The 13,311-nt window shown below is 67.8% G+C and overlaps 2 protein-coding genes across 3 annotated transcripts; one reads left to right on the top strand and one right to left on the bottom strand.

Annotated features, from left to right (window-relative positions):
* Nucleotides 1–9: 9 nt before the first annotated feature.
* On the bottom strand, nt 10–10,510 carry LOC136002669 (neuroligin-2-like; the record flags this gene model as incomplete). The annotated part of the gene is given in 11 exon segments (XM_065657936.1): nt 10–410; nt 2,647–2,725; nt 2,728–3,435; nt 4,549–4,734; nt 5,584–5,733; nt 6,510–6,524; nt 6,527–6,565; nt 8,541–8,762; nt 8,765–8,840; nt 8,842–8,898; nt 10,469–10,510. Coding segments are annotated over 11 exon segments (1,975 nt in total), but the record flags the coding sequence as incomplete, so codon positions are not given.
* Nucleotides 10,511–11,144: 634 nt separating this feature from the next.
* LOC136002673 (transmembrane protein 256 homolog) lies at nt 11,145–13,045 on the top strand. Of its 2 annotated transcripts, XM_065657942.1 has the most exons (4): nt 11,145–11,284; nt 11,759–11,796; nt 12,155–12,236; nt 12,610–12,841. In XM_065657942.1, the coding sequence occupies exons 1-4, from the start codon at nt 11,203–11,205 to the stop codon at nt 12,750–12,752; spliced, it is 345 nt and encodes a 114-aa protein (XP_065514014.1). In that variant the 5' UTR covers nt 11,145–11,202; the 3' UTR covers nt 12,753–12,841. The 2 variants fall into 2 exon arrangements, with proteins under 2 accessions (XP_065514014.1, XP_065514013.1); XM_065657941.1 differs by lacking the exon at nt 12,155–12,236 and having other exon boundaries at nt 12,610–13,045.
* The last annotated feature ends 266 nt before the right edge of the window (nt 13,046–13,311 follow it).

The following is a 13,311-nucleotide window of genomic DNA, read 5'->3' as shown; positions in this document are numbered from 1 at the left end:
TAGTCCCGCGAGTCCCCGGGGACGGGGCGAAGCGGCGGCGCCCCCGCCCTGCCCCTCCCCCGCCGCCCCGTCCTCCTCCTCGTCCCCCTCCCCCCCCCCCCGGCTCGTCGGGGCGCGGGGGGCGGGGGGAGGGGCCGGGGGGCCGGCGGGTGGGGCCGCGCCGGGGGGGCGGGGGCAGGCGGGTGGTGGTGGAGCCGGGGGGCAGCTGGTGCAGGTTGTGCAGGTGGGGGACGAGCTCCAGCCAAAACGCCACCTTGTTGGCGCGGTAGTGGTCGCGCACGCGCGGCTTCAGCCCGATGTGCAGGTACCGCTTGTCCTTCCCGTCGAAGCGCGTCCACACGACCTCCTCGAAGCGGTTGGGCTTGGTGTGGATGAACTTGGTGTCCTGGGGGACCGGCTGGTTGGGGTCGCTGGGGAGCGGCGGGACACGGGGGTTTCAGAGGGGCGGCGGTTGGGCCGTGCGGGCGCTGGGTGGTGGGTCAAGCAGGGAGCCAAGCGAGCAACCAGCCAACCGACCGAGCAACCAACAGCTCAACCAAGGGAGCAACCAGCCAACCAACCGAGCAACCAACAGCTCAACCAAGCGAGCAACCACCCAACCAACCAACAGCTCAACCAAGGGAGCAACCAGCCAACCAACCGAGCAACCAACAGCTCAACCAAGGGAGCAACCAGCCAACCGACCGAGCAACCAACAGCTCAACCAAGCGAGCAACCACCCAACCAACCGAGCAACCAACAGCTCAACCAAGCGAGCAACCACCCAACCGACCGAGCAACCAACAGCTCAACCAAGGGAGCAACCACCCAACCGACCGAGCAACCAACAGCTCAACCAAGGGAGCAACCACCCAACCAACCGAGCAACCAACAGCTCAACCAAGCGAGCAACCACCCAACCCAACCGAGTAACCAACAGCTCAACCAAGCGAGCAACCACCCAACCAACCAACAGCTCAACCAAGGGAGCAACCACCCAACCAACCGAGTAACCAACAGCTCAACCAAGCGAGCAACCACCCAACCAACCAAGGAACCAACAGCTCAACCAAGGGAGCAACCAGCCAACCAACCAAGGAACCAACAGCTCAACCAAGGGAGCAACCAGCCAACCAACCGAGCAACCAACAGCTCAACCAAGCGAGCAACCACCCAACCAACCAACAGCTCAACCAAGGGAGCAACCACCCAACCAACCAAGGAACCAACAGCTCAACCAAGGGAGCAACCACCCAACCGACCGAGCAACCAACAGCTCAACCAAGGGAGCAACCAGCCAACCGACCGAGCAACCAACAGCTCAACCAAGCGAGCAACCACCCAACCGACCAACAGCTCAACCAAGCGAGCAACCAGCCAACCGACCGAGCAACCAACAGCTCAACCAAGGGAGCAACCGCCCAACCAACCGAGCAACCAACAGCTCAACCAAGGGAGCAACCAGCCAACCAACCGAGCAACCAACAGCTCAACCAAGGGAGCAACCACCCAACCAACTGAGCAACCAACAGCTCAACCAAGGGAGCAACCAGCCAACCGACCGAGCAACCAACAGCTCAACCAAGGGAGCAACCAGCCAACCAACCGAGCAACCAACAGCTCAACCAAGGGAGCAACCAGCCAACCAACCAAGGAACCAACAGCTCAACCAAGGGAGCAACCACCCAACCAACCGAGCAACCAACAGCTCAACCAAGCGAGCAACCACCCAACCAACCAAGGAACCAACAGCTCAACCAAGCGAGCAACCACCCAACCAACCGAGCAACCAACAGCTCAACCAAGCGAGCAACCACCCAACCAACCGAGCAACCAACAGCTCAACCAAGCGAGCAACCGGCCAACCGACCAAGCAACCAACAGCTCAACCAAGCGAGCAACCACCCAACCAACCGAGCAACCAGCAGCTCAACCAAGCGAGCAACCACCCAACCAACCAGTCAAGCAACAACCCAACCGACCAAGCAACCAACAGCTCAACCAAGCGAGCAACCACCCAACCAACCGAGCAACCAACAGCTCAACCAAGGGAGCAACCACCCAACCAACCGAGCAACCAGCAACCCAATCAACCGAGCAACCACCCAACCAACAGAGCAATGACTCAACCAACCGACCAACAACTCAACTGACCAACCAACCAACAACTCAGCCAACCAACCAACCAACAACTCAACCAAATGACCAACAACTCGACTGACCAACCGACCAACAGCTCAACCAACCAACCAACCAACAACTCAACCAACCAACCAACAACTCAACTGACCAACCAACCAACAACTCAACTGACCAACCGACTAACAAGTCAACCAACCAACCAACCAACAACTCAACCAACCAACAACTCAACTGACCAACCAACCAACCACTCAACCAACCATCCAACCACTCAACCAACCACTCATCCAACCAACCACTCATCCAACCAACCACTCATCCAACCAACCACCCACCCACCCACCCACCCAACCAACCACCCAACCACTCAACCAACCACCCACCCAACCAACCACCCACCCAACCAACCACTCAATGTCTCATCTACCCACCCAACCACCCACCCAACCACCCAACCCCCCACCCACCCAACCCCCCCCCGGCTCATCCACCCGCCCCCGCCCCCCCCACGGCGCCCCTGCCCACCCGGTCTTGGCGAAGTTGGTCCAGTAGGTCATGACGACGGCGCTGAGCATCACGTCGTTCTTGGAGAAGTTGCAGGGAACAGGTCGGTGGCCCCGACCATGGGCACCCCGAACACGTAGGGGATCTCATCCCCGTGCGCCGCGTCCGCCCACTCGGGCCGCGCGTCCGTCTGGCAGTGGTGGTAGAAGGTGTAGAAGTAGACGGGCGACTGGTACTCGGCGTGAAGTTTGGCCGTGGCCACCGCCGGGGCCACCCACTGGTGGTCGGTGAACAGCGCCAGCAGCGTCTTGCGCCGCATCTCCCCGTTGTCGCGGTCCGCCCAGTCCGTGTACATGAACTTGATGGTCTCGCGCAGGATGTCCTTCCCCTCCGGGTACCCGTACAGGTTGTCCACGAAGTTGGAGATGGTGAAGTCGAAGTAGGAGGCCGAGATGCCGTCCTCGCTCTCCAGCGAGTCCTCCACGAACTTGAGCCCCTCGCCCTGGTTGACGCCGATCAGGATGTCGTAGTTGAGGAACTCGCCCTGTTGCATCAGGATCTCGGGGTCGTCGGGCACCACGTCGCCGTCCACCACCGGCCCAAAGGCCACGTGGTAGCGCGCGGGCTGCACGTCCTGGTCCACGAGGGCGCGGAACGGCTGGCGCCGCAGACACTCCACGGCCGCGCCGGTGTCGGCGCGTTCGCACCCGACCTTGGCCGCCAGCAGCCGCGTGTACTTGAGCGGCTGGTAGTTGACGGACCAGCTGGAGATGGCCGTGCCGCTCTGAGCGATGGCCTTCTGGAACAGACCTGGGGACACGGGGACACGGGGACACGGTGGGACATGGGGACATGGGGACATGGTGGGACATGGGGACATGGGACGTGCTGGGACATGGGACGTGGTGGGGACATGGGGACATGGGGACATGGTGGGACATGGGGACGTGGTGGGACATGGGGACATGGGGACGTGGTGGGGACATGGGGACATGGGGACATGGTGGGACATGGGACATGGGGACGTGGTGGGACATGGGGACATGGTGGGACATGGGGACATGGTGGGACACGGAGATGGCCGTGCCGCTCTGAGCGATGGCCTTCTGGAACAGACCTGGGGACACGGGGACACGGGGACACGGTGGGACATGGGGACATGGGGACATGGTGGGACATGGGGACATGGTGGGACACGGAGATGGCCGTGCCGCTCTGAGCGATGGCCTTCTGGAACAGACCTGGGGACACGGGGACACGGGGACACGGTGGGACATGGGGACGTGGGGACATGGTGGGACATGGGGACATGGTGGGACACGGAGATGGCCGTGCCGCTCTGAGCCATGGCCTTCTGGAACAGACCTGGGGACACGGGGACACGGGGACACGGTGGGACATGGGGACGTGGTGGGACATGGGGACATGGGGACATGGTGGGACATGGGGACGTGGGGACATGGGGACATGGGGACGTGGTGGGACATGGGGACGTGTTGGGACATAAGGACGTGGTGGGACACGGGGTCATGGTGGGACATGGGGACGTGGTGGGACATGGGGACGTGGTGGGACACGGGGTCATGGTGGGACACGGGGTCATGGTGGGACATGGGGACGTGTGGGACATGGGGACGTGGTGGGACATGGGGATGTGGTGGGGACATGGGGATGTGGTGGGACATGGGGACGTGGTGGGACACGGGGTCATGGTGGGACATGGGGACGTGGTGGGGACATGGGGACGTGGTGGGGACATAAGGATGGAGCCCACCAGGCCATGGGGGCGTCATGGGAATGTGGGGATGGAGCCCACCAGGCCCTATTGGGGTGACACTGGTGACACCGTTGGTACCTTCGGAGCGGTGGGACAGGATGAGCAGGCGGATACGGGGGTGACATTGGGGTGACACCGGTTGGTACCTTCGGAGTGGTGGGACAGGATGAGCAGGCTGACGCAGGCGGCGCCGGCGCCGGAGCCGAAGATGGTGATTCTCTGGGGGTCGCCCCCGAAGTTGCCGACGTTCTCGTGCAGCCACCGCAGCGCCTGGATCTGGTCCAGCAGCCCGTAGTTGCCCTTGGCCGCCTGGTCCCCCGTGCTCAGGAACCCTGGGGACGCGGGGACACCGTGGGGACACCGCGGGGACGCCGCGGGGACACGGCCCCACACGCACCCCCTGGCAACGAGGAGGTGCCCACAGTGTCCCCATGTCCCCAAAAGGTTCCCCATAATGCCGCCGTGTCCCCATGTCCGTCCCATGGCCTCAGGATGTTCTCCATGGTGTCCCCGTGTCCCCATACCCACCCTACGTCCCCAACGAGGTTCCCCATAATGTCCCCAATGAGGTTCCCCACAGTGTCCCCATGTCCCCAAGAAGGTTCCCCACAGTGTCCCCATGTCCCCAATGAGGTTCCCCACAGTGTCCCCATGTCCCCAACAAGGTTCTCCATGGTGTCCCCATGGTGTCTCTACCCCAACTCATGTCCCCAGGGAGGTTCCTCGTGTCCCCATCCCCCCGTGTCCCCATGTCTCCCCCATGTCCCCCCGTATCCCCTTGTCCCCCTATGTCCCTGTGTCTCCCTGTCCCCCCCACGTCCCCATGTCCCCCCCATGTCCCCTGTGACCCCGTGTCCCCCAGTCCCCCCGTGTCCCCATGTCCCCATGTCCCCCCATGTCCCCGTGACCCCGTGTCCCCCAGTCCCCCCGTGTCCCCATGTCCCCATGTCCCCCCCATGTCCCCATGTCCCCCCATGTACCCCGTGACCCCATCCCCTTCGTGTCCCCCGTGTCCCCCATGTCCCCGTGTCCCCCCATGTCCCCCGTGTCCCGTGTCCCCCAGTCCCCCTGTGTCCCCATGTCCCCCCCGTGTCCCCATGTCCCCGCCATGTCCCCCATGTCCCCGTCCCCTCCATGTCCCCCGTGTCCCCCCGTCCCCCGTGTCCCCGTGTCCCCCGTACCGAGGACGCCGAGCCGGTAGTTCATGGTGACCACGATGACGTTGCCGTAGGCGGCCAGGACGCTCCCGTCGAACATGTTCCCCGTGCCCTCCATGTAGGAGCCGCCGTGCAGGAAAAGCATCACGGGCTTCTTGCCGCTGTCCCGGATGTCTGGGGGACGGGGACACCGGGGACATCGGGGGGACACCGGGGACATCGGGGGACACCCGGGACAGCCCTGGGGAACCCCTGGGGACCCCCTGGGGAACCCCCTGGGGAACCCCTGGGGACACCTGGACCCCGGGGGACACCCTGGGGACGCCCCTGGGGACCCCCCAGCTCTGGGGACACCCGGGGACACCCCCAGGTCACCCAGGGACACCCTGGGGACCCCCCCCGGGTCACCCCCCAGTGTCACTTTTGGGGACCCCCCCGCCTTGTCCACACTGTGGGGGGTGACAGCCGGGGTCAGAGGTCACAGCTGGGGGGGGGGGGGGTGGTTTCCATGGCAACGTGTCCCCCCCGTGATGAGCGGGGGGAGGGGCGGGGGACCCCGGCGTCCGGGGCGGGGGGGGGGGAGGGGCAGGGGGGGAGGGGCGTGTCCAAAAAAAAGGAAAAAACAAAACCAAAAAACCAAAAACCACCAAAAAGCAAACACCACAAAAAGAAAAAAAAAAAAAAAAAAATCCCCCCAAACCCCCCCGAAAAGAAGCAAAAAGAACCAAAAACACCAAAAAAAGAGAGAAAGAAAGAACCAAAATCCGCAGCCACAAAAAGGGGCGAATCCCCCCAAAACGGGGGGGGAAGAAAGAAAAAGGGGGAGGGGAGGGGAAAACGGGGGAAAAAACCCAAAAAACTGGAAAGAACCAAAAAAAAAAAAAAAAAGCACTTTTTTTTTTTTTTTTTTTTTTTTTTGCCCAAAACCGGCGGAACATGCACCAAAATACCTGGGTCCGGGGGGCCCCGCCGGCCGCGCCGTCCTCGCGCCTTTTGGCGACCAAACCTGGACCAGGGAGAGAAGCGGGGAAAAAGCTTTTTGGGCCAAAAGGGGCGAAATGGGCGGGGGGAGGGGCGGGGGAACGGCCAAAATGGGGAAAAACAATGTCTGAAAAAAAAGAGAAAAACACCCCGATTTCTGGCCCCCAAAAAAGGGGCGAAGAGGCAAAAAAATTTAAAAAAAATAACAAAAAAACCCCCCGACCGCAAAAAAGGGGGAAAAGTGGGGGGGGGGCCCAAAAAATGGGGCCGGGGGTTGGGGGATGGACGGACGGAGGACGGCGGACCGGGGGATGGACGGACAGACGGACACGGGGGCGGGGTGGAGGGGCGTGGGTGGACGGACCAGACGGACATTGAGATGGATGGCGAGAAGAGGGACAGACAGACAGACAGACACGGGGGCAGACGGACGGACGTGGGGATGGAGGGACGGACGGACACGGGGGTGGCTGCAGAACATTGGGACGGACAGACAGACACAGAGACAGAGGGAGGGCGGAGGGACGGACAGACGGACACGTGGATGGGTAGAGGCCGTAGGGACGGACGGACGCCTGGGTGAAGGGCGGACGGACGGATGCGGGGATGGACAGACGGACGTCGGGATGAGCGGGAGCTGGGGACAGACAGACGGACGTTCAGGCGGATGAAGGATGTCGGGACGGACAGACAGACGGACGCTGGGCTGGCTGGAGGGTGTCGGACAGATGAACGCGGGGACGGGGGTTGACTGCTCCAGCACAGGGACCCAGGCGTCCGGGAGGGACCCAGGAGTTCGGGAGGGACCCAGGCATCCGGGAGGGACCCAGGAGTTCGGAGGGACCCAGGCGTCCGGGAGGGACCCAGGAGTTCGGGAGGGACCCAGGAGTTCGGGAGGGACCCAGGCATCCGGGAGGGACCCAGGAGTTCGGGAGGGACCCAGGCGTCCGGGGGGCGTGGCCGGGCGGGGGGTCTGGGTGCGTCCAGCCCTGGGGGATCCCCCACTCCCCACTTTTACCCAAATCTGCAGCTTTTCACCCCATTTCCCAATCCCCCCCCCTTTTCACCCCATTTTGCCCATTTCTGCCGTTTTTCACCCTGTTTTCTGGGGCCCAGAGCAGCTGGGCCCCTCCCCGCTTCCCCATTTTTTGCCCGTTTTGCTGGATTTTACCCCATTTCCTCATATCCTCCTTTTCCATCGGATTTTGCCCATTTCCCCCGTTTTTCTGCCCATTTTCCCGTCCTTGGGCGGAGCGGCCGCCCCTCCCCCTCCTGCCCCAAACCCCCGTTTTTCACCCATTTCCCAAACCCCCGTTTTTCACCCCGTTTCCCAAACCCCCGTTTTTCACCCCGTTTCCCACTCCCTCCCTTTCTCCCCCGGATTTGCCCAAATTTGTCCTTTTTCACCCCATTTCCCAGCACAAACCTTTGGGCGGAGCCGCCCCCAGCGCTGACCCGTTTTCTCTCTTTTTCACCCCCATTTCCACCCCGCCCCCCCCCTATTCTGGCCCGAATTCGCCCTATTTCTCCTTTTCCTCCCCGTTTTCTCTCTCACTGGGGCGTGGTCGGCCCCGCCCACCCGGCCCCGCCGGCCTCCAATGGGATGAGGAGGTTGAGCCTCGTCCTCCCGCCCCCAGCCCCGCCCACCGGCCACACCCACCGGCCCCGCCCACCGGCCACACCCACCGGCCACACCCACCGGCCCCGCCCTCTCATACTGTCCAATGGACCATAGAGGTTGATGTACAGACAGTCCTCGCTCTGCCCCAGCCCCTCCATCCCCGCCTCTACGTCCCCAGCCCCTCCCAGCCCCACCCAGTGACCCCGCCACTGGCCCCGCCCACTGGCCCCGCCCACTGGCCCCGCCCGTTCGAACCACCCTCGGCGGGGCCATAGAGGTCGAGGTACAGACCGTCCTCGCTCTGCGCCAGCCCCGTCTCTACGGCCCCGGCCCCGCCCGGCGGCCCCGCCCGGCCCCGCCCAGCCCCGCCCGCTCGTACCGTCCTCGGTGGGCACGTAGAGGTTGAGGTACAGACAGTCCTCGCTCTGCGCCGCCACGTACGCCCCCGCGGCCTCCAGGTTGTCGCTGAGCCAGAGCGGCAGCATGAGCGGCGGGGGCCCCCCGCGCAGGTTCTGGGGACACGCGGGGCCGAAGGCCGTGGCGTCGCGGACCCCCCCCCAGGCGGCCGGGGCCTCGGGGGGCGCCCAGCGCCGGGGCCCAGCGGGGGGGCGGCGTAGGGCACCCCCAGGAACGCCTGCACCGGCCCCAGCAGCTCGTTGCTCAGGTCGCGCCGCGCCCCCCCGCAGCCGCCCGTACTGCGTGGGGACCACCGGGAAGCGCGGGTCCGGGGGGGGGTCCTGGGGGGCGCCCGGGGGGCCCAGAGCGCCAGGGCCAGCGCCAGGGCCAGCGGGGGGGCGGCATGGCGGGGGGGCGGGGGGGAGGGGAACGGGGGGTGGGGGGGGTCACGGGGGCGGTGGGGGAGGGGCGAGCCATGGGGGGGCTGGGGGGGGGGTGGGATATGGGGGATGGGGCGTGGGGGGGTGGGGGCATGGCGGGGTCACGGGGGTCATGGGGGATGGGGGATGGGGGGTCACGGGGGTCGTGGGGGATGGGGGATGGGGGGTCACGGGGGTCGTGGGGGATGGGGGACATGGGGGATGGGGGCGCGGGGGGTGGGGGATGGCGGGGTCACGGGGGTCGTGGGGGATGGGGGACATGGGGGGTGGGGAAGGGGGGATGGGGGACATGGGGGGTCACAGGGGTCGTGGGGGATGGGGGACATGGGGGATGGGGGCGTGGGGGGATGGGGGGATGGCGGGGTCACAGGGGTCGTGGGGGATGGGGGATGGGGGGTCACGGGGGTCGTGGGGGATGGGGGACATGGCGGGTGGGGGAAGGGGGGATGGGGGACATGGGGGGTCGGGGCAAGGGGGGGGATGGGGGGTCATGGGGGTGCAGGGGGTGCAGGGGGGTGGGGGGTCAGGGGGGTGCAGGGGGGTGGGGGGTCAGGAGGGGGGGACGGGGGACACAGGGCGGGGACAGACAGACGTGGGGGGGACACCCGGAGGGCCGATGGGAAGCGGGGGGAGGGGAGGGGGACGGACGGGGTTTTGGGGGGGAGGGGGAGAGAGAGAAGAAGCAGAAGAGACCGTTAGTGGGGGGGCCCCACCCGACCCCCCGGACCCCAAATCCCCGGGACCCCCAAAGCCCCCGGGACCCCCGACCCCCCCAGGACCCCCCACCACACCGGGGGGGAGGGGGGGCTGGGGGGGTGTCTCCCCCCCCCGTTTCCACGGCAACGGACCCCGGAGCGTCGCCCTGGCAACCGGAGTTCCGGCATCCTGCGGCCTGGGGACCCAGGCGTCCGGGGGGGACCCAGGCGTCCGGGTCCCCCTCCCCATCCCACCCCCCACCAGGGGACCCATGTGTCCGGGGGGGACCCAGGCGTCCGGGCCCCCCTCTCCATCCCACCCCCCACCAGGGGACCCAGGCGTCCGGGCCGCCTCCTGCCCCACTTACAGCATCACCCCCCCCCCACCCCCCCAATTCGGTGCCGATGGAGGACCCAGGCGTCCGGGGGGGGACCCAGGCGTCCGGGGGGACCCCAGGCGTCCGGCCCCCAACGCCCCGCCAGGCCTCGCGCACGGGGCCTCCCCCCGCACCCCCCCTTCCCATTTAGGTGCCCATGGGGGGGACCCAGGTGTCCGGGCGCCCTCCCATCCCCCCCCATCCATCCATCATCCCCAGGCCCCAAAGACCCAGGCGTTCGGGAGGGGACCCAGGCGTTCGGGAGGGGACCCAGGCGTCCGGTTCCCCCCCCACCCCCATCCATCCATCCATCCATCCCCACATCCACCCCCTCCCCCCAGCCCGGGGGGGGACCCAGGCGTCCGGGAGGGACCCAGGCGTCCGGGGGCCGGTGGGTACCTGGGCCGGGCCTACGGGCGGGGGGGCGGGGGGTCGGGCCATGGCGGCAGCGGCCGCTCGGTCCCTCCCGCCGGGAGCGGCTGCGGGAACCGGGAGCCGCCTCCGGGGGGGCGGGGCCGCCCGGGCCCCCTCCCCCACCCCCTCCCCCACCGCCCCCGGTGCCGCCGGCGGGGGGAGGGGGATGGGGGGGGGTCGGGACGGTGTTGGGGGGGGGGGGGAATGACACCCCGAATTGGGGGCGGGGAACCTGCGAGACTTGGGGGGGGCGGGGGGGATGCTCCGGGGCACCGCCAGCCCGCCAGGGGGCGCTGTGGGGGGGGGCGACCCTACAATAAACAGTGCTGGGGGGCGCGGACGCCTGGGTCCCCTGCGGGGGGGTGAGTGGGGGGGCTGTCCCCGGACGCCTGGGTCCCCTGCGGGGGGGTGAGTGGGGGGGGCTGTCCCCGGACGCCTGGGTCCCCTGCGGGGGGGTGAGTGGGGGGGCTGTCCCCGGACGCCTGGGTCCCTTATGGGGGCGTTGGGGGCTCCCCTCCCGGACGCCTGGGTCCCTCCCGGACGCCTGGGTTCCCCCGGGGGGGTGTTTCCGGTGGCGCCCTCCAGGGGGCGCTCTGCCGGGGGGGGGGGGGGGGGGGGGAGGGGGCGGGTCCCCGCGCCGCGCTCCCATTGGCCGGTTCGGTCGCCGGAGCGACGCGCGGCTCCGCCAATGGCGACGCCGGCGCGGCCGGAAGCGGAAGATGGCGGCGGCGCGCGCGTGGGCGCGGGTGGGGGCGCTGAGCGGCGCGGCCGCCGTGGGGGCGGCGGCGTTTGGGGCCCACGGTGAGAGCGGGGACACGGGGGGGCGGGGACACGGGGGGATGTGGGGGGACACGGGGGACACGGGGGGTGTGGGGGGATGTGGGGGGACATGATGAGAGCGGGGGCGGGGACACGGGGGGGCGGGGACACGGGGGGATGTGGGGGGACACGGGGGACACGGGAGGACACAGGGGGACATGGGGGTGTGGGGACACAGGGGGATGTGGGGATGTGGGGGACATGGGGGGTGTGGGGGGACACGGGGGGACACAGGGGGACATGGGGGGCACGGGGGATGTGGGGCATGTGGGGGGATATGGGGACAATAGGGGACATGGGGGACATGGGGGGAACGAGGAGAATGGGGGGAAACTGGGGGATGTGGGGGACACGGGGGATGTGGGGGACATGGGGACATGGGGACATGGGGACATGGGGGACACGGGACCGGGAACCGGGGGGTCGGCGACTGACCCCTCCCCCCTCCCCGCCCAGGTCTCCGCCGCAGCGACCGGGACGAATATCAGAAGGAGGTGAGTGGGGGAGGGGGCCGGATGCCTGGGTCCTTCCCGAACTCCTGGGTCCCCACCCAAACCCCTGGGTCCCCTCCCGGACTCCTGGGTCCCTCCCCAAACCCCTGGGTCCCCTCCCGGACTCCTGGGTCCCTCCCCAAACTCCTGGGTCCCCTCCCGGACTCCTGGGTCCCTCCCCAAACTCCTGGGTCCCCTCCCGGACTCCTGGGTCCCTCCCCAAACCCCTGGGTCCCCTCCCGGACTCCTGGGTCCCCTCCCGGACTCCTGGGTCCCTCCCCAAACCCCTGGGTCCCCTCCCGGACTCCTGGGTCCCCCCCGAACTCCTGGGTCCCCCCGAACTCCTGGGTTCCTCCCCCAGCTCTACGAAACCGCCAACCGGTTCCACCTCCTGCACAGTTTGGCTCTTCTGGCCGTTCCCCACAGCGGCCGCCCCCGCCCTGGTGGGTGTGACCCCCCCTCCCCAGCCCCCCTGACCCCCATGTCCCCTTCCCCCCAGCCCCCCGTCCCCTCCCATCCCACTTGACCCCCCAGACTCCCAGCCCCCCATGTCCCCCCTGACCCCCAGCCCCCCATGTCCCCCATGGCCCCCCGTGTCCCCCCTGACCCCCAGCCCCCCGTGTCCCCCCATGGCCCCCCGTGTCCCCCCCTGACCCCCAGCCCCCCGTGTCCCCCCCTGACCCCCAGCCTCCCCATGTCCCCCCATGGCCCCCCGTGTCCCCCCTGACCCCCCAGCCCCCCGTGTCCCCCCTGACCCCCAGCCCCCCGTGTCCCCCCATGGCCCCCCGTGTCCCCCCTGACCCCCGTGCCCCCCAGGCCGGGTCTCTGCTCTGCGCCGGCATCGGGCTCTTCTGCGTCCCCCTCTATTACCACGGGCTGACCGGGGACCCGGCGCTGAACCGCGCGGCCCCGCTCGGGGGACGCTGTTCATCCTGGGCTGGGCGGCCATGGCGCTCTGAGGGACCCCGGCGTCCGAGGGACCCCGGCGTCCGGGACCCCCGACCCCTCCACAGGGACCCCGGCGTCCGGGGGCTCCCCCCACTCCCCGCGTTCCCCTTTAAGAGGCGGAGCTTCCCCGAAGCCCCGCCCCCTCCCCTCCCATTGGTGGAGCTCCGGGGCGCCGATTGGTGAGCGCCGTTGGAGGCAGCAGCCAATGAGGAGGAGGGGCGGGGCGTGTGGCTGCTGGCAGCTGATTGGTGAATGAGTTGGTGACATCACGGGCGTTGCTGGGAGATGGCCATGACAGCCCGGCTCCCCGATCCCCTTCCCCATTGGCTGGGCGAGCAGCCAATCAGAGCGGCTGAACTAGCGGCGGCTGCCGATTGGCTGCGGGGCTGTTCCCGCCCCTCGACCTCAGCGGCCAATAAACGATCGAGATTTTAGCTCCGCCTCCATGACGTCAGGGGGGAGCCGGGGGTGGGGGAGGGGCACAGACCCCACCCATTGGCCCCGCCCACCCCCTGGCCCCGCCCACCCCAGGTCCCCATAGAACCTCCCGCCCCACAGATCCCCGATAGC

This window comes from Caloenas nicobarica, unplaced genomic scaffold (assembly GCF_036013445.1).
Source record: "Caloenas nicobarica isolate bCalNic1 unplaced genomic scaffold, bCalNic1.hap1 Scaffold_1431, whole genome shotgun sequence".
In the NCBI taxonomy this organism is placed as follows: Eukaryota; Metazoa; Chordata; class Aves; order Columbiformes; family Columbidae; genus Caloenas; species Caloenas nicobarica.
Note: the sequence above shows the minus strand (reverse complement) of the source record. Positions and strands in the feature narration are given on the sequence as shown.

Coding starts and splice junctions, on each gene's coding strand:
- LOC136002673 (XM_065657941.1), top strand. CDS start 11,203: ATGGCGGCGGCGCGCGCGTGGGCGCGGGTGGGGGCGCTGAGCGGCGCG. Junction 11,285..11,758: donor GGCGGCGTTTGGGGCCCACG/GTGAGAGCGGGG, acceptor CTCCCCGCCCAG/GTCTCCGCCGCAGCGACCGG. Junction 11,797..12,609: donor GGGACGAATATCAGAAGGAG/GTGAGTGGGGGA, acceptor CGTGCCCCCCAG/GCCGGGTCTCTGCTCTGCGC.